This window comes from Microcebus murinus, chromosome 12 (assembly GCF_040939455.1).
Source record: "Microcebus murinus isolate Inina chromosome 12, M.murinus_Inina_mat1.0, whole genome shotgun sequence".
In the NCBI taxonomy this organism is placed as follows: Eukaryota; Metazoa; Chordata; class Mammalia; order Primates; family Cheirogaleidae; genus Microcebus; species Microcebus murinus.
In genome coordinates this window covers 36395766-36416580 of record NC_134115.1, presented here as the reverse complement: position 1 = coordinate 36416580, position 20815 = coordinate 36395766, and the positions used below count along the sequence as shown (strand labels likewise).

The 20815-nt window shown below is 35.8% G+C and overlaps 1 protein-coding gene across 42 annotated transcripts in view; it reads left to right on the top strand.

Moving 5' to 3' along the window:
• The window catches only part of PTPRD (protein tyrosine phosphatase receptor type D), a 2082753-nt gene extending 2069064 nt beyond the window's left edge, over window positions 1-13689 (top strand). For all 42 annotated transcript variants that reach the window (XM_076008727.1, XM_076008702.1, XM_076008696.1 and 39 more), the window contains 4 exons: window positions 1189-1314; window positions 4342-4496; window positions 9911-10046; window positions 11911-13689. In XM_076008727.1, the coding sequence (XP_075864842.1) occupies window positions 1189-1314; window positions 4342-4496; window positions 9911-10046; window positions 11911-11979 (486 nt within the window). In that variant the 3' untranslated portion in view covers window positions 11980-13689. The remainder of the gene's footprint in view (window positions 1-1188; window positions 1315-4341; window positions 4497-9910; window positions 10047-11910) is intronic.
• The last annotated feature ends 7126 nt before the right edge of the window (window positions 13690-20815 follow it).

Below are 20815 nucleotides of genomic sequence, written 5' to 3'. Positions count from 1 at the left end.
TATTACTACTATTAATACTATTCTACTATTATTGCTTAATAGTATTAGAGATACCATGTAGATTTAGTAGATGCAAGCATTTTGTCATATTTGCTTGAGTTATTTTCTCCCTTCTTTGTACAAATTAAACATCAGAAGTATAGCTAAAACCCAACTTTTAGAGCCCACAGAGAGAACAAAAAGAATATCAGTCCAGAACAGTAACTGACTATTCCGATTTGGCCACTGATTCTACAGTGTTTAGCCAACCCATTAAAACTGCCTGGGCTCCATTGCCTTGACAAATAAGATGGGAACAAATCATTTCAGAGATTTCTTTCTGTGTTGACATTGATGGTTCTCTTGATTCCAAACCTCAGTGGTACCAGCATGCCATGGCGGTGCAACGCATTATTGACACGGCCAGCATTATCCAAGGACTGATGCAATTGTTGGGATAACTTGTAGGTGTGAAGATGCTTACCCTACCCAAGTATTCAATTCAACTGATGTGTATTCAGCACCTACTACCATGTTTCCCTGAAAATAAGACAGAGAGTCTTAAATTTATTTTTCCTCAAGAAGACACCCTAGGGCTTATTTTCAGGGGATGTGTTATTTTCCCCTCAAAGCCTCAGCTTGTAGCACACACAGGATGGCCGGGACCTGACAGGGGAGCCGGCGGCCTTGTTGGTGGGGCTGCCCACACCTTTCCGGTCACCTCTGGGATAGTAGCTGTCACAATGGGGCAGATAAGAAGGGCTGCTCATCTCTTTACTACTTCGCGATGAAATGCGTGGGTTGTGCAGATAGGCTGCGTAGCCACGCCCATCACTAGGTCTTATTTTAGTTGTAGGGCTTATATTACACAAATGCTTAGAAAGCCTTCCAGGGTTTATTTTATGGGTAGTTTTTATTTTCGGGAAACACAGTAAATGCCAGTACTGTGCAGGGTACCATGGGCAAATAATGAACCAAATGGTTTCCCTATCTTTGGGGAGCTCGTGGTTTCAAAGAGAAAATGAGTCACATGCAATTGTAATTGCCTTGAAGTTTGAAATTTTATTAATGAGATAAAGAAATTAGATAGATAGATGATAGATAGATAGATAGATAGATAGATAGATAGATAGATAGATAGATAGATGATAGATAGGCAAAACTTCACTTATACTTTGTGTAGTTTAACATTAACTTCTCTCCTTTTAGGAGAAATGTCACCAGTACTGGCCAGCAGAACGATCTGCAAGGTACCAGTACTTTGTTGTAGATCCCATGGCTGAGTACAACATGCCACAGTATATCCTAAGGGAATTCAAAGTCACAGATGCCAGGGTAAGTTGGCACAATCTTCAGCTCTTAACCATTAGCCAAAGAGTAGTGTAAAATACACCTCTCTGGGAGAAACATTTGCCAAGCACCATACTCCCCAAAAGAAAAGAAATCGGCCATCCTGGGGACTGTTTTATTTTTTTTAATATAAGAGTAACTGTTCCTCTGTCTGGCAAGCATTCTCACAAACCCGAGCTTGGCATCTATTCAAACACAACATCTGGCAGCCCAACTTTGGGGATGCACTTGGTGAGTGTTTGGGCTGGGAAGCATTTACTGATTGGTTGGCTGTGCTTACATTCACCTTCTCAGCTCATTCTCTTTGGAACATTTTTTGACTTCTTCATTACTTGAGGCTGTAAATATGTTGTTGTTTTGCAAAGCCCTTTAGGTCATGTGGGCCCAGAGGTTAATTTGGTATGATTTTAAAACTGCAGAGCAAATGGCATTCTTTAGAAAAATCTGACAAGCTTTGCACATTCTAATTTGATTCCTGGCAGAGTTTATTCCTCGGTGTGCTAATGTGTCTGTCCATGAGAGCTGTGCACCCACGACCCTTGTTGGCTAATTTTCATTCTGCATTTCTTATCTAGATTGCCGAGTCCAAGGTTCAGGCTTGATGTAAGATGTTCTATGCATAAACTTTAATATATTTGCCTTTGGCCACTTTCAAACCATGATTACAAACACATCTTGGGGAGACCGGGTCAATTCAAAGACCTGCTTTTTTTTTTTTCTTTTGGAACTGTCAGAGTGGGTGGGTTGAATAAAACTTTGGGATAGAGCTATTTACTTGATCCATTGTTTTTTCTGGAAAGCTCTTTCTCTAAACTTACATTTGGAGATTGTTTTGCTAATCCCCAAAGGCCAGCCCTAGCTGTTGACCTTAAGTGAAAGAGAAATTGGTTAGCAGGAGGGTTGGCCCAGGTAGCAGACCTGTTAATCCCAGAAAGTCTAACGTATTAACTACTCTGAAGGTGCCTGTACTCAAGGCAGCAGTTAAGTCTCCAGGTCTCGTTTCTGAGTTGCCCAGGCAAACATGCTTTGGTGACCTGCCCCGTTGTTTAAAAAAAAAAAAAAATCATGCCCTTTCAGAATTTAAAGTGAGGTATGTGACTGGAAATCTTAAGTGCATTTGAGGTAAACTCACCAACCATTCCTGATGATAAAGACTAGGAACCAAGCTCCACCAATGGCAGGAATACCTTTACCACTCCCCATCTGTCCAAATTAAATCTGATCACAATAAGCAAAAGAAGATTGAAACCAGAACTTGCTCACATGTTTAAAAAAAAAAGCCTCACTGTGACTGTATAATTTTCTTAGCTACCATAGCACTTGCTGTTTGCACTCCTGGTGTGTTTCTAATCTCAACTTCCCAGTTTAGGAAGCAAGTTGGCACTTGAGAATACAGTATATTGTTAAACAGGTAACCTTTAAACGGAATCAGGTGGTCTTTCCTCCAAATGGTAAGAGTTTGCACACGTTCTTGCTATTAAAAGCAACTGTGGTCAGAAATGAAGTCCGCAGGACATTCAGAGGAGAATAAATCTGTACTGCCTGGCCTCTGGCTTTGCTTACTATGCTTCTTAAATCTTTTCTGGAAACAAAGAGAAGTAAATCATGCTTCCATGGTAACCATCCACAAATTAGTTATGGGGCCAAATACTTATTTCTGTATTCCTCAGTATTCTCAAAAAGTTGGAATAATCTCCCTGTTTTCCCTCCATCCCCAAATAAAGTCAGTCAGAAACCTACCCTGTGTCTGTGAAAACCAGCAGGCTAGTTGATGTGCCCACCTTACCCAGAATCTTGGGAATATGTACACCTGTATCCAGAAGCATTATGATGGGGAAAGAGGTATTAACAAAAATAAAAAGGAGGAACAAGTCAAAGCCTTTTCAAAGGGAAGAGGCCATTTGGGAGCAGAGCCTCTTCAAGTGGAATCAGTACTCATAAGTTTAGAGTTTGGATTCTCTCTCTCCTTTGATGAGTCAGGGAAGGAGGTTGATGATTATAATTGATATTCCTGATTTTGTAAACCGAGAGCTGCTTCTGCTCTTGTGCTTCTAAAAACACCTTAAAATCCTAGAAGGAATTAGAAGTGACTTAGTTATCTTCTTTTTAACCCAATTATATACTATAAGTCAGAGCAGTTTTGCCTAGTCACTCTAGAAAAGAAAGACCCTTCTTGCATCTGGCTTGTTTTTCTTTTTTCTATCTTTTAGTTTATCTGTGCTGAAGCCTCCTCCCCACCCCCACCTCCCACCCCCACCCCCACCCCCAGCCTTCTTAATTCCCGTGGTCACCAGGAAGAATTCTGTTTCAGAAAAGGGCATTTATTTGCTGATAATCTCTTGTCTCCTTGAGGGATGCTTCACTTCCTGCTTAACAGCATAGTCACATGGCACATGCTCTGTCCTCTGCCATGGCTGGAAATCGTATCCCTCTGAGACTTGCGGGGCATCCAGGTTAACAGCAACTACCCGGTTTGTGTCAGATCCTTTAAATGTCACCATTTGTCATTTGACAATGCTAGAAATAAGCAAGCGCAGCAGATGTGAAGTTATCGTGACAACAGCAGAATCTCTGGTCTGGATGACATGCATGGATGCTCCCTTCAATATTGAAAAGTTATTGGGTTCCGAAATTTTTGAAATAGAGTACATGAGTTCCACTTTGGAAAGAATGTGGATGTGGTCAATGGTAATGAACCCAAACTTTGGGTGTCCGAAGCATTTGCTAATAGGAGAACTATATGGCTATTGGCTATCTGAGAACCTAGGTTTTTAACTGGGCATTTTGAGAATAAACAAACCTGTGATTTCAATATATGTAAATATAGAAGGTACTAATAGAAGATAAGACACACACATAGCTAAGTTTCTAGGTAAACACATTTCTAACTTTTTCTATCCCTTTTATTTTTGAAAAAAAAAAAAATATTATGATTGCTCTTGTGGTCTGCGTGCTTGCTGAATCCTCCTGGCGTGCTCCTCTGTGGCCGGGTATGTGGCTTTCCCCCTAAAGGACGGCCAGTCCCGAACAGTGAGACAGTTCCAGTTCACTGACTGGCCAGAGCAAGGAGTGCCAAAGTCTGGAGAAGGATTTATTGACTTCATCGGCCAAGTCCATAAAACAAAGGAGCAGTTTGGCCAAGATGGACCCATTTCAGTCCATTGCAGGTAAGTTGAAATCAAGAATGCTAAGTTTCCACTTGTGATTAAAGCAATGATAACTATGAAAATAAATGTCGTTTCTTCATTGTACAAGCTTGTTGCAGTGACTCTGCTTAATTGAAACTTTATTCTCAGAAATGTATTGTAAAATTTAAAGCACGATTCATTTCGCTTCCTTTTCATGAAATGAGAATAATCAGAGGAAAATGTTTACCCTAAAATTCACTTTCTTGTAAGAAAAAAGCAAACTGTAGTTTTCCTTGCCAGTTTGACCTTAACAGGAATTGTTGGTACATCCCCTAATAATAATTAGTTCTATTAATCATTTATTTGCTTTGCTTTCATAGCATTACACTGATAATTATCTTTCTGTGTCTTTCTTTTGTGTTTGTCTTCTTGGAAAAGCCATAAATAGCTATCAAGCCTTAATGGCAATACTAATTCTTGCCAGTCAATAAGTGATTAGAATGGTACCTCAGTTAAAAATGCAATTTGCTTGAAAATTGTTGCTATATCAGAAAATGAAGGACCTTCAAGTTAATTATTTTCAATAGTTTCTAGAGCATTTTATAATTCAAGTCATTGAAGTTAATAGAAATAGCAAGTAAATGGTTTATAGACATTCACCATAAATTTAGTGCTTTTGGAAGTTGCTATGAAAAAACCCTCTAGCAAAAGGAATTCGCCTAATTTTATTTAACTGACATATTTTAAGTTTCTAGCAGCAGAAGTCTAAGTTTCTAATCTCTTTATGGTGGAACTCTTGAGAGAATTCATTTAAAAAAATATGTTTTGCTTCAGCACTTCAAGAAAAACCATATAGTTCATAATGAAATAGGAAGCAAGATCTCAAAATAAGACAAATATTAGACTTGGGCCAAAATACCTCTGTTCTAGTCCCACCTCTACTATTACATAGCTCTTTGACAACAGGGAAATTTCTCTGGACCTCAGTTTTCTCAGCTGATTGTCTAAAATCCTTTCTAGCATCCTTTGTTTCTCAGACATGGTATATCATATGAGAAACAGACATTATTTATACACATTGGCTTTGTGTTGAGTTATCAAAAATCCTTTGCACTATACAACAAAAGAGCATGTAGAAAATGACATATGGATCAAATACAGGCATGCCTTGTAGATATTGCAGGTTCCATTCCAGACTACCACAATAAAGTTAAGATCTCAATAAAGAGAGTCACACAAATCTTTTTGTTTCCCAGTGCATATGAAAGGTATGTTTCCACTACACCAGGGGTCTTCAGACTTTTTAAACAGGGGGCCAGTTCACTGTCCCTCAGACCGTTGGAGAATGTGGCACACATTCCACACATGCGCACTGTGGGCCCTGGACAGGTCGGCTGCTAAGCAGGACAGGCAGCGGGGACAAAAACACCCAGCGGGCTGGATAAATGTCCTCAGCAGGCCATATGTGGCCCACGGGCCGTAGTTTGAGGTCGCCTGCACTACACTGTAGTCTATTAAGTGTGCAATGGCAATATGCCTAAAAACTGATGTACATACTTTAAAAATACTTCTTCACTAAAAAATGCTCACAATCATCTGAACCTTTAGCAAGTTGTAATCTTTTTGTTAATGAAGGGTCTTGTCTTAATGTTGATGGCTGCTAACTGATCAAGATAGTAGTTGCTAAAGGCTGAGGTGGCTGTGATAATTTCCTAAAATAAGACAACAATGAAGTTTGCCATGTCAATTGACTCTACCTTTCACGAGAAATTTCTCTATAGCATGTAATGTTGTTTGATAGCATTTTACCCGCAGTCAATCCTCTCAGACTCTGCTGCTGGTTAATTAACTATGTTTATGTACCATTCTAAATCCTTTGGTGTCATTTCCACAATGTTCACAGCATCTTCACCAGGAGAAGATTCCATCTCAAGAAACCACATTCTTTGCTCATCCATAAGAAGCAACTCCCCTTCCATTCAAGTTTTATCATGAAATTGAAGCAATTCAGTAACATCTTCAAGCTCCACTTCTAAGTTCTCTTGCTATTTCCAGCACATGTGCAGTTACTTCCTCCATTAACTGCTCAAAGTAATCTGTGAGGGTTGGACTTTTTCCCCACTCCCATAATTGTTGTATTTGATCTTGTATGAATCATGGGTGTTCTTAATGGCATCTAAATGGTGAATCCTTTCCAGAAGGTTTTCAATTTACTTTGCCCAGATTCATCAGAGAAATCACTGTCTATGGAAGCTATTGCCTTATGAAATGTTTTTCTTAAATAATAAGACTTGAAAGTCAAAATTACTCCATGTTCCATGGGCTGTAGAATTGATATTGTGTGAGCAAGCATGAAAACAACATTCATCTCCTTGTACATCTCCATCAGAGCTCTTGGGTGACCCAGATGCATTTTTTTCTGAGCAGTAGTTCTCCACAGTAGACTTAAAATATTCAGTAACCCATGCTGTAAACAGATGTGCTGTCACCCAGGCTTTGTTGTCCATTTATAGAGCACAGGCAGAGTAGATTTAGAATATTCTTTAAGGGCCCTAGGATTTTCAGAATGGCAAATGAGCATTGGCTTCACCTTAAAGTCACCAGCTTCCTAACAAGAGAGTCAACTTGTCCTTTGAGGCTTTGAAGCCAGGCATTGACTTTTCCTCTCTAACTATGAAAGTCCTAGATAGCAACTTCTTCCAAGGCAATTTCACCTACATTGAAGATCTGTTGTTCAGAGTGGACACCTTCATCAGTTATCTAAGCCAGATCCTCTGGATAACTTGCTGCAAGTTCTCTACTTCCTCTTGTATTTTTGCGTAATGGACATGGCTTCTTTCCTTAAACCTCATGAACCAACCACTGCTAGCTTCAAACTTCTCTTCTGCAGCTTCCTCACCTCTTTCTACCTTCATAGAATTGAAAAACAGCCAGGGCCTTGCTCTGGAGTAGGCTTTAACTTAAGGGAATGTTGTGGTTGGTTTGATTTTCTATCCAGACCACTCAGACTTTCTTTATATCAACAATAAAGCTGGTTTCCTTTCTTATCTTTCATGTGTTCACTGGAGTAGCACTTTTAATTTTCTTCAAGAACTTTTCTTTTGCATTCACAACGTTGCTAACTCTTTAGGACAAGAGGCCTAGCTTTCAGTCTATCTTGACTTTTGACATGCCTTTCTCACTAAGGTTAATTATTTCAGCTCTTGATTTAAAGTGAGAGACATGTGACTCTTCCTTTCAGTTGAACACTTAGAGGCCATTGTAGGGTTATTAATTGAATTAATTTCAATATTGTCGTGTCTCAGGGAATAGAGAAACCTGAAGAGAGAGAGAAAGACAGGGGAACAGCTAGTCAGTAGAGCAGTCAGAACATAAAACATTCATTGATTAAGTTTTCCCATTTTATATTGGCATAGTGTAGTGTCCCAAAACAATTATAATAGCAACATCAAAGATCATTGATCATAGATCATCATAATAGATATAGTAATAATGAAAAAGTTTGAAATATTGTGAAAATCACCAGAACATGACACACAGACACAAAGTGAGCACATGCTCTTGGAAAATTGGTGCCAATAGATTCGATTGAGGCAGTGTAGCCAGAAACCTTCAATTTATTTAAAAAAAATGCAATATCTGTGAAACACAATTAAGCGAAGCATAATAAAATGAGGGATGCCTGTAATCGGACGAAGTGGATGATATGTATCGGGCTTTAATTACCTGGATATTTCTTTTAGTTTTACACATAATTTTCCCAAATGCTAATTTAAACTTTCCCAGTATAATCTGTAAAGAAAATAATACCTTTAATTTAAAACATAGTCTTAGCTTTAGGCATTCCCATAAGATTAAGTGTATAAGTGTGTTCACATACAGGTGTGTATTACTTGACATTACTTTTATAATCACAATATGATTTAAACACTCCTTTAATATAAATGCTATGGCATATTATCACATATCTAATATGATTGAAGACTTCTAAATATTTTATCTGGGAATGTTCTGAAAATACTACTTATTTATAACTTATTAAACTAACATGATAAAGTTAGTAAATTTGGAAGTTATAAGGCCGATGTCTGTTCTTTTCTTGAAAATAGTTAGTAGAAATCCAGAAACACCATATTTTTGTTGCACTTGAGCAATTGAATCAAGGTATGATAGGCTCCAGAGTACCTGGACCATTCAACAAAAGGATCATAAATCACAGTTTCTCATGACTAAGAGAGACTTTCAGTGTCGAAAGGGACCTTCCAGGTCATCTACTCCATCGTAACAGAAGCCCTGACTGCTGCTGGACACAGACTGCCCTGGATTTTAAAGCCTCACTTAACGTTTCTGTTTGGACTCATTAGATATCCCCATTCATGAAGGGCCACACTATTTATACATGCCTGACAGCTACATCCCCAGTCTGTGCCCAAGTGTTACGCATGCCATTTAATTAGGATTCTAAAACGCAGGGATTTTTCAGATTATTTAGTGTTTTCCCCATTGCCTAAAACCTCCATATGCTTTCCTGCTTCTTAAGTGCACAAGAGCTATGAATTAATTTTCTTTCTTGCTGCCGTGAAGATTCTGGAATTATCTTAAAACAGTTAAGATAACAGAGAGACTCTCGAAACCTTGCTAATGTAGTGGAAAGAATCCTGGGGTTTTAGCTGCTGATCATCTAAAAATAGTAGATAAGTTTAGAGATGAGTGGCTCTTAACCATTTTTGTTTTAAGATTAGAAATGCCTTTGAGAATTTGTTGAAAGTTAAAAGTTTCAGGAAGTAGGAAAAAGTATAGCGTGTACACAATCTGTACAGATACTTACAGGATAGTCATAAATCCTCCTGAAGAGTATGTGAAAATTCCATGTAAAATAAAACCCCTGTTATGGAATCTCTTTTCTCATATCAAAACCAATGTTGATATTTGAATCATTTATATATCTTGTTATATACTGATATGTCTAGATGATGAGACATCCTGCACAGATTTTAAGTGACTATAAAAAGTGAGTAATTGCTAGAAAAGTTGAAATGCCAAATTAACCTCACCTTATTCTGAATTATTTAATCCTTTAAAAATATTAAGTAGGTTATATCTAAATCAAGACCTCCATGAATAGTATAAACCTATATTTTATTCATGCTTTTTTTTTCATTTATTTAACAATATTTATGTTTTCTTGGTCTTTCTAAAATGGTGTATAACCGTAGTTGAAAAGTCTTTTTGTTTTATAAAACTTAATCCTGATTACTCCACATTCATTCTCACATGCTATCAAACTCACTATCCCAAGAGTAATCTTGGTGAACTCAGTGCCACATTTTTCTGAACATGGTTGTGGAGAAACATGGACTATGGGAGCTGGTGGAAGCATGCCCACCTAAAAGCAAATGCAGCTAAGACCATGAGCATGTCATCCAGTAATGTTGCCTTTGTTATTGTGCCAGTGCGGGCGTTGGAAGAACTGGAGTCTTCATAACACTAAGCATTGTTTTGGAAAGAATGAGATACGAAGGAGTTGTAGATATCTTCCAGACGGTCAAAATGTTAAGAACACAACGGCCAGCCATGGTACAGACGGAGGTGAGAAAAGTCTCCATGAGTTTTTCACATCTCAAAAGCCTAGATTTTGCTAGCTCTGGACCTTCTAGAGTCCAGAGACTTTCAACTCCAGAGATAAAATACTTGAAAAGCATCAAAATGTTTAATAATTTTGAACCTCATTTTCCCCCTCTTTTAAATGAGGTAACAGTGTCAATGTCATTGTGGAAATTATATGAGATTATACATTAGATTGAGCCATGATAAATTGTCACTTTTGGACCATTTTGAACTATAAAATGGCAAATTCATATAATTCATTATATTCATGTTAATATATATTGTACTTATTTATAAATACATAAATATATAGAAAGCATGCTAACAATAGCCCCAGCCCATTTTACTTCTCCATTCTCTTTCTATATGCCTACAGAGACATGAGCTGCTCTATATTTCATGTCTTAACAGTGGTCATTTAAAATGTTTGGTTCCCGGATAACCCTACAGAAGTTAGCCCCTCATTTTAGATTCCAATAATTGTTATGAAAATTTGAATATTTCTCATAATAATATGAATTCAAGATTTAGCCAGTCTGGTCTATTGAGCATTCATTTCTAAGGATAAATAATATGAGTGATAGTGTTTATGTTCTTTGAAAGGCCACCAAATTATACAATGTATATGTGTTCCTAAATTCAACATCCACAATATCTTCCAGACTTTGATTTCAAAGTAGTGCAAGCATTTGGCTGACAATACTCAAAACATTATGTCAGCCTGACAAACTTAATGGGTGTTGGGGGTGACAGAGGGAAATTGGACGTTTAAAAAGCCTCAACACTTAGCCAAGCAACTCACTGTGACAAGATAGGAAAGCAAACTCCATTTATATTGCATTACCATTTTTATTGTAGAAAAATGCACATTTAAGCAAAATAGAAACTATCTACTTTCAGCCCCATTGGCTACTGAAAATAGGTTTCTTTTATGGGGAAAATCCTACTTTTTCTCATCCCTACAGTCATCTGTAAATTGTAATTTTTCCATCTCTCCACCAATGCTCTGATTTATTCCAATATGACAGTGTTCTTCTTTGTCTGAAAAAAGGCCACGTTTCATACTGGTTTATTTTAGTGTATGCCTTTCTAGAAAAGACAACTAGCAATCACACTGAATTAGGCCAAATGGCACAGGTATTTTTTGATGTGGGCAGCCAGTCTTGTAATGCCATTTTCAGAAATGAAAAGCTTAAAAGTCCAGCACCCAGCATAAATGGTTTTGTGAGCCTGATGTTCCTTACTGGCTATCATTTGGCTATCTCTTTCAATTATATACGAATGTCAGCAATGATGGTAATTCTGATTGCAGGCAGCAACGGTCTACTGTCCAATCATAATTTTTTTTAAAAAAATTCAAATTCTGTTGGCAGTATCCCAGAAGATAAATAAATCCAGAGTTTCTTTCTCAGAATAGTTTGCATCTGTATCAGCTTCTCCTACATATGCAAACTGAGAATTAGTAATCACAAAAAATAAGCAAGCAATTATATAAAGTGACTTCTAAGGCATATATGAGGAGTTTGTATGTTTGGCTGGTGGTGATTGTTGGCTACTGCTTGGAAAACACTTGTCTGGAAGGTAATGTTCCCTCAACCCACCACTACTTGGAATTAGGAGACTGTGTTAGTCAAATTGATCGGTGAAGTTAACAAACACTCCGTGTGGCTAATTGTTCTTTGTTCATTATAACCGATCCGTCATTGGATTGAATTGACTGATGAAAGTAGTTGGTTTTGCCCCTGTATAGATGTAACTGTTTTCTAATATTGATCTTCATTTTTCTATTTTCCAAATATAATCATGTTTCCTTCTCGTCTTTCTCTCCATGCCTCGTCTCCTGCAGGATCAGTATCAGTTCTGCTATCGAGCCGCGCTAGAGTACCTGGGCAGCTTTGATCACTATGCAACGTAGAAACCCCCGACCCATTCCGGATTTTTACTACAGGCCCTTCACTATCCATGGAGTCTCTTCTGAGCCATACAGGGCACTTGAGAAGTCCTTCTTAACTTCTAGCTAACAACTACTTAGTGGGACTATTACACACAAAACAAATTTAAAAAACCAATTATCCCAGGTGGACCAAGAATTCACAGTTTAATAATCTAACCTGAAAAAAATAATAAAAGAGAATCCTGACTGATGAGGCATCTGAAGGATTTTATTTACAGATACCTCGAGGATTCGAAATCAAGGGAAGAAGAAATCACAGCAAAGAACCACCGTCTTGTTCAGGATCGCTTGCTGGGTGCAAGGAGAAGCTGCCAGAGTGCTGCGGCTCGGCGCGCGGTGTGCGCAGGCGCGGCTTCTCACCGCGGGATGGACTCGGCTTCGACATCGCCCCTTCCCACCATACTGCTCATGATAACACTTTAGGGGGAGAGGTGGGGGGGAATGCTTCAAAAGGAAGTCCTTGATTTAGTTTTTTAGTATTGTAAAGATACTGCTGACCTGTGCTTCATTTCTAACTGTGTAAACTTTTTTTTAACAAAATGTATCATTCGATAAAGTGAATTTAAAAAAAAAAAATGTTACATAACTTTTCATTTTTTATTTCCAAACTGTAGGTGTTTTTTAAGCTGTAGAACTGTTATCTGTAATATCTTGCTGTAGAAATATCAAATAATTTGAAAATTTTTTGCACATTTTTGTGCAATACTCTTAATCTACAGTATCGGTCTCGTCAGATATTACTTTTACACTTGTGTTCAGTTTTGATTGGTGAGAAAGTACCCATTCTCTTCAAATAAAGAGAATTTTTTATCTTTTATTTTTATCTTTTATTTTTTGTTTTGTTTTGTTTTGTTTTTGGAATCAACAGGGAGGCGCAAAGTATAAAGTTGCTGCTAACATATATACATATATATCCATATTTTATAAGGGTGTCTATGTATATATAGACAGTGTGTCCACACAAAAAGATAGATATAGCTATCATTCAGTTCTTCCATGATTTAGTTTTTTTTAATTGTAGACAAGCTATTGTAAACATCTTTTTCAATTTATTCTTAATTTTATGATATATTGGTATTTCTTAATATCACAAAACTTTAATTTTATAAAGGGAAATGAGGAATGCACATCAGTGATTGTCAAACCTCACCCCCTAATTTCCTACCCAATCTCCCCCCATCCACCCAATCATATTCACAAAAGGCCGTTTTTGTTAGCCAGGCTTCCAACAAAGTTCAATATTTCTAACACTCTAGTGCAATAAAAAAATTATTAAATATCTAAGAGGTGTGCATGTGGGAAAGGTCAGTGCATATCCCTTCAGGAGGGGAGAATGTTGTAATATATCAGCTATCAAGTTGTTTAAAAAAAGTGTATTCAATCGTATATTGTCTATAATATGTGCTATGAAATTTGCATTTATGATATGTAACAGGGGCAAAGCCAAACTCATGTTACTCTGTTCGGTCAGAAACATTTTGTGGCATACAGCATTCCTGGGAAGTGCTGTACTTTGTTTTGTTTTGGTTTTAGTTTTGCATTTAGAGTGCCTTATAATTGATGCCTATTTTAATAGCATTTCTTTTTAGCTTTTGGTTCGTATTTCCATTAGTTCTTCGTATCTGTTACTCTTCCTATTAAAGCATTATCTGTTTACCACATGTACAAAAACTCTTTGAATAATATGCATTCCTAGTTTTCAGCCAAGTCGGGGATGTTAGTGATTGTACCAGCCCAAAGCACTTGGATAATCAGGGCCCTTCTTCCTTTTGTAATCGTCCACATCAGGAAAAACTACTTGTTTTATTTATAATCCCTTCTAAAACTGCTCTGGAACATGCAGTAACTGCACCAAACTTATCTGAGTAATGAACATCATTGGCAACTTTGGAATATACTTGATATTCCATTAGGATTTTTCTAAAAGGGGAAATAAACAATATATAGCTCCCCTAACTTCCAACATAACTTCTATAGGAAGCCATGGATGATGGCATGAGTTTGCCACATTTTACATAATTTTAAAGAACCCTCAAGATATCTGAGGAACTCTTTTTAAAGAGTTTTAGTATAGGTATAATACTTTGGTTTAATTTTAACTTCATGGACGTTCTTCATGAAGGACTTTTGTTTTCCACATTTTCTCATTGCTAGCAGAATGAAATCCAAGAGACCAAACACTTGCAAGCATTGTATTTGAGCACTTTTGTAAAAAACAAAGAAAAAGAAAAAAAAAGAAAAATATATAATACTCAAAAAAAAAAAAAGTATCTAGAAGGCTACCTCAGAATGAGACTCTCTAACCTACATCAGAACCAGAGAAGAATGTGCACTATGTGGGTCTGTTATTGTTTTCTTTTAGTTCGTATCTTTTGGAGATTTATCCAAGTGCCAGATTACTCAGTGCTATGATTTTCTTTTAGTGAAACAAAGGGGGTCAGACAGACATTGCATCATCCAGACATGCCATGTTGGACATGTAGAATCCGATGGAGTATTACACACCAGAATGGCCAATGAGCAGCTTCTCTCCCTGAAAAAAAAAAAAAAAAAAAAAAAACCTGCCCATTTGGCAAAGGGAAAGATGGCAATATTCACAAGAAGAAAGTGAATGGGATGCATACCATAGACGAACAAGGCGGAGACTATTCCAGGAATCTTACTGTTCAGGACCTGTTCCTAGAACTAACTCCCTTACTGTCATTGATGTGCATTCCACTCTGTGCTTTTCTGTACAACCATTCAAGTTTTAATTTCCCAGGTGAACATCGTTATCTGTCATTGCCATAAACTATCAAGTTTCCAGTTATTTTCATCATCATAACCAGTACGGTGCTATTATTTACCTATGTACGTGTAGTTATGTATAATTTTGTAATTAGTTACAATGGTAAAAAAATCAAAATATATAAAAAGTGATTTGTACAGAACTTTATTTTAGCTCTTTTTTAAAAATGATTTGCATGGTTAGACAATGGCGAGGACAGCCAGGGGAGGGAAGGGCCTCTAGGGAACTTTGCACTTTCTATACCTTTGTACTATGCACTGCCCTATTGATTCTACACCCAATAATGTTATTACTTGAACCCATCTGTAAGAAACTGCTTCAGAAATTCATTTGTGTGTATGTAAATAACACAACATAGAAACAGGAAGAGAAAAAAGTCTGCAGTAATGCACATATTTTTTTCTTTCCTGTTTATTTTTGATTTTGCTTTGTTTTAGTCCTTCCTTTTATGTTTAATTCCCTTTCTGTTTTTCTTTTTGGGTTTTGGTTTTCTTTGGGTTTATGGGTGCCCTGATACTCCAGCAGAGATCAGAAGGCTACAGATCCATCCTATCCATCCGTTATGTGGCTTTGCCATCCAAGCTTGGAGTGTCTTTACAAAGATAATAACAGTTGTGTTCTTTGCTCTCGTTTTGGATGCATAGACTGAAAAATTAAAAAAAAAATAACTTGTAAAATGGCTTGTTAAAAAAATACAATTACCTCTAATTAGTAGTACGCGTAAAATGTTTTACAGAATGAAAGGCGTGCTTTTTATTTTCTTACTTCGTTACATTGGTGGCGAAAGAAGTCTGTATGAAAATCAGTTCTTTGCTGACACAAGTTCCATTTGTTACAAATGAATTCTAATAAAAATGTCAGTGTTATGCAGCCCTAGCCTTTGCTTTTGTCCACTCAAGCAGTTTGGTTTTGAACTGACTATATGTCCCCTCTCCTCTTCTGGTTAACTAGTTAGTTCCTTTGTACTAATAGTAACTCCATTTACTGAGAGCCTACTATTCACAAGTGTCTACCTTGGGTTAAGCACCTGTCACTGGTAATCAGACAGAGGCTCAGAGAAATACTTCCCCCAGATTTACATAGTAAAGAAAGGCATTGGTTTCACTCATGTTGGAGATCAGAGGCAATCTTTAATTCTGTGGAAGATGACTACTATATGTGAATTTAATTGCATTATTTATGTACGTAAGTATTATCTTCAAACAACTGACAACTCTCCTGCACATAAAACTAGCTGCATGGTGTTAATTTCTTAAAACCTTTGGGAACTTGGCTAAGAAAATACTTGGTTTGGATTATTTACTCAGTCATTCAATATTATTGAGTACCAACAATGGGTTAGAACCGTTGTAGGTATTGAGGATGCAGCTCTGAACAAATGAGATACTGCTGGTATTTGCAAGGAGACTGCAGTCTGGTGAAAGAGGTAAGCATTGAAGTAACAATAAAATTATACTTTTGGATAAGTGCTTTGAAGAAAAGTATAGGATCCGTGGAGTTAGGACTTTCAATTATGAGTGACCGAACATCTGACTCAGATTGGCCTACAAAAAAGAAAGGTGTTATATACCAGCTCAAATATACTTGCTCATATAATAGATTAGGAATGGACTCACATTTTCAGAGTAGGAATATACAATCTTGAGACACAACTGGGTTCAGCACTCAGGTGATGCCTTCAGAACTTGATGTCTCTCCCTGTCTTTCAGCCTGGTCTCTACTTTCACAGTTTCGGGTTTAAGTTCCTCTTTTGTGTATACTGGAAGCTTTAGGATTGTAACACCACTGAGAAGACCAGTAGAAAAGTTTATTTCCTGGACAGCACAATTAAAAGTCCTAGAATGGAGTAGGCTCTTGTGTGGCCATAATTGGCCTAACATGGGATAAGTGATCATCTCAGGAACACAAGTATGAATAGGAAGAGAAAATGTGTACCTTGAGTTTTCAAATCAAGAAGGATTTGGATTTAAGGTGGCTGTCACCTTGCCAAATACCAGTGACTATTATGGGACAAACAACCGGCTGCAAATCAATCTAATTAGTTAAGGTAAAGCAAAGCACAGGTATGTTTGGTAATGTTACAGCTACTTGAATATAATGACAGAATAAAACAATCCCAATATCCAAAACATTATTTTGGGAATTTTGATACTGAATAGACAATTAGACAGCTCTTTCTTCCTCTCCACGTAATTGACCTTTACTTTTGCAGATTTGATCACCCTATTGATTATGTAAAAATGGGAGAAAAATTCAAGATGCATTAGATTTGATACTTTGTTCATTGTGATTCATTATTTTAAACAGATGTAGAATACCGAGAATGACAAAATATGATCTAATTTTATACATATACACACATGCAGAAATTACTAGATAATAATAACTAGTTAATAATTAGTTTGGGGATCTGTCACTTAATCATATCCATAATTAAAATTTATAATTTAAGAGAATTTCAATAAAATATAATTTGTAAAATTATAAATATGAGAAATATTTAACTTTATAACTTTTAAAAGGGTTTCTGTAAATTCTAAGGAAATATAGTAGGCAAATATCTATGAAATCTGGTAGTATAGATTGTATCATTTATAATAGCAAAATAAAAATGGAAACACCTTTAATGTTCAATAATAAAGAATTATTTTAAAAATATTTGAAATTATATGTATGTAAAATTATGTTTTATATTTACATACATACCATAATGCCATGTATAATGCATTACCATTTTGTTGCTAAATAGTTTTTGGGAAAAAGACATGGCATGAAGAATTATGTATTTTTCATGAAGGATATAAAATACACCCAGAAACAAGTAACTGGAAATAAATGCATCAATTATTAAATGATACTGTATGATAAAGTTATTTTCTGTAATTTCTATGTTTTCTAAAATTTTTATAAGTTTTTAAATAGCAAAATAGAGGTGCTTTGAAATATATGGGAAGATGGAATAATTTTTTAAAAATCAATTTTAAAAAGCAAGAGTGGAGAGAAAAGAAAATCTCAGGTAAGACAAATAGAAAGCAATTAACATGGTAGATTTAAACAAAAAAATCAATAATTACCTTAAATGTAAACAGATTAGATGCAGTGTAAAAATGCAGATCATCAGTCTAGATATATAACATTTATAAGAATGTAAGATTACTAAACGTAAAAGAAAGCAAGGGGTATACCAAGCAAACATAGCCAAAAGAAAGATGTAGTGAGTTGTATTAATATTAGTCACATCATTACCAAATAATAAAAGTCAATTCCCAATAAAAAAAGCTTCAACACGCCTGGAAGATGTAATAATTCTATGTTTGTATGCATCTCATGACATGGCCTCAAAATATAGACAACAAAAATAGAACTAGGAAGTCGCATACATATCCACAAACATCATGAGAGACGTTAGAATATTTCTCTCAGTAATTGATAAACAGACCGAATAAAAAGTAAAGGTATAAAAGATATGAACAAGCTGATTAACAAAATTGATCTAAGTGACATATGTAGACCACTAAACTCAACAACTGAAGAATATAGATTATTTTCAAGCGCACATGAAACATTTACCTGAATTGACTAGGGATTGGACCATAAAACAAGTCTCAATATATTTTAAAGGTTCTACTTCTATATAGTCAGTTCTTGGGCCACAGTATAATTCAACTAGAAGTCAATAACAAAGAAAAAACTCTGTATGTAGTAATTAAGAAATACCCTTCTAAATAGCTAATAGGTCAGAGAAGAAATCATAATGGAGATAAAAATTATAACTACAAAAGTATGAAAAATGGCATATCAAAATTTGTGTGATAAAGCTAAAAATGTGCTTTAGAGTTAAACTTATAGCCTTCAATGTGTATGTTAGAAAAGGAGAAAGGTTGAAAACAATGATCTTAATTTTTAGAAATTACAAAAACAACAGCAAATTTACCACCCCTGCAAAGAAGGAAGAAAATAATAAAGAGAAAAAAATAATAAAACTGAAAACAAATATACAATAGAGAATATCAACAAAGATTAAAGTTAAAAGTTGGTTATTCAAAAGGCAATGAAATTGATAAACCCTAGCAAAATATTCTAAAGTGATGGACAAACAATATCAGAATTTAAAAAGGACTATAACACTTTAGATATTACCAATATTAACTACTCCAAAAAAAGTTCTATGGTCACATCAATCAATAAGACCAAGGAAGATAACCCAACATAAATTAGACATTAGGCTTGAATAGCAACTTCACAGAAAAAGAATAGCTAAATTGCTCAAAAACATGAAAATGTGCTCAATTTTATAATCAGGGAAATTCAAATTAAAGCCACAATGTGATACTAAAACAGACTCACAAGAACACCTAATATTAAAAAGATTAACAATAGCAACTCTTGGTAAGGATATACAGTAGTAAATCTGTCACATTCTGCTTGTTGGAGTGCAATTTTTATAATTCTGTAATAGTTAAGCATTATATAGTAAAGTGGAATATTGAGATACCTTATCAAATTATTACACTGGTAGCTATATAACAAATAGGAATGCATGTGTGTTTAAACAAAAGACATAAATAATTAAGACTCTGCCCATTGCAACATTAGTAATTGAGCCAAAAATTCTAAATAACATAAATGTCCATCAGTAGTTGAATGGATAAATAGTGCTATAATGACACAATAGAACACTATATGGCAGTGAATGAGTCTTGCCAACATAACATTGAGCAAAAAAGAAAAAGAAAAGAAAAAGGCCATATACAAAAAACACATACTGTATGATACCCAGTGATATGGAAGAAGAGAAAGGTAGGTAGTGATTAAGAAAGCAAGAAGCAAACTTCTGTTGTGCTGGTATCTTCTTGATTTAGAAGTGGTTCCAAAAGTGCTTGCTTTTTGATAACTTACTGAGCTGTACCTTTACTTTTATGCACTTTTCCTACTTTATTATATGTCAGTAAAGTTTTATTAATGACTCTTAGTTATGCACATATATACATATGAGTAAAATAAATTGGTTATCAAAATATAAAAGACTGTCATGCATGGGATGGTGAACAACAGTTCTGCATCATTACTGAGAATTGGAAAAAGCACAGCTATGCTTAAAATTTCACTTAAGGATCTTAAAGTTGAAATGTAGAAGGATGTCCAGCTGATGATAACTATTATTGTAATTAGCTACAAGCATTGCTACAGACCCCTTACTCTTTTGGGCACCTGGCAAGAAGATAATCATAGCATTAGAGTGAAAGTAATTGATGAAAATGTTAAAAAAAAAACAAAAACAAAAACTGTTCAGTTGTGTTAGTAAAGGTACAGAATCAAACCCACTGATAGGCCACAGGGGATCTGGGGAATGGCATGCCATTACATAGAATGTTTACGTGATAGGGTCAACTCATTCATAACCTAGTGAGCTATTCAAAGACGCTAAAATATGTTGCATAAGTTTTTGTTAAATCTTGGTACAACTAAAATTATTTTAGTCTATCCAGTTCTTTATTGTCGCTTTTTTTTTTTTTTTTTTTTTTGCCTCCTGGGTTTTGGAAATGGAAGAGGTAGATTGGATAAAGGGACTCTTAGCTAGACCACTGAAGTCTTGAGTTTGAATGCATGTAAGTTAAAAAAAATTTCAGTGTGTCATGGTTTTAACTTGTGCTGCTAACCTATCCAGCAAGTTGAAAACTGTGGACTATTGGCTAATAACAGATAAGCATGAGAGTATGGAGGGACTGGTGCTAGATTTATATTATTTGGGGAAAATTTAAAGTACAAAGTCTATTGACTGTGACAATGTCATGTAGAAGGAGAAAAACAAAACCCTTGCATGGATTCTGGGAAGATGGAGGAATAAGAAACTCTAGTAATTTGTCTCCCTATCTATAAAGAAAAATTGCACTGACAGAATCTAGTGTAACTATTTTGGAACTCTGGAGTCTAATGAAGACTTGCAACTTCCAGAAGTTTTGGACAGTAAATTGTGATTAATTTCTGTCAATCTCAGCTCTTTGCCCA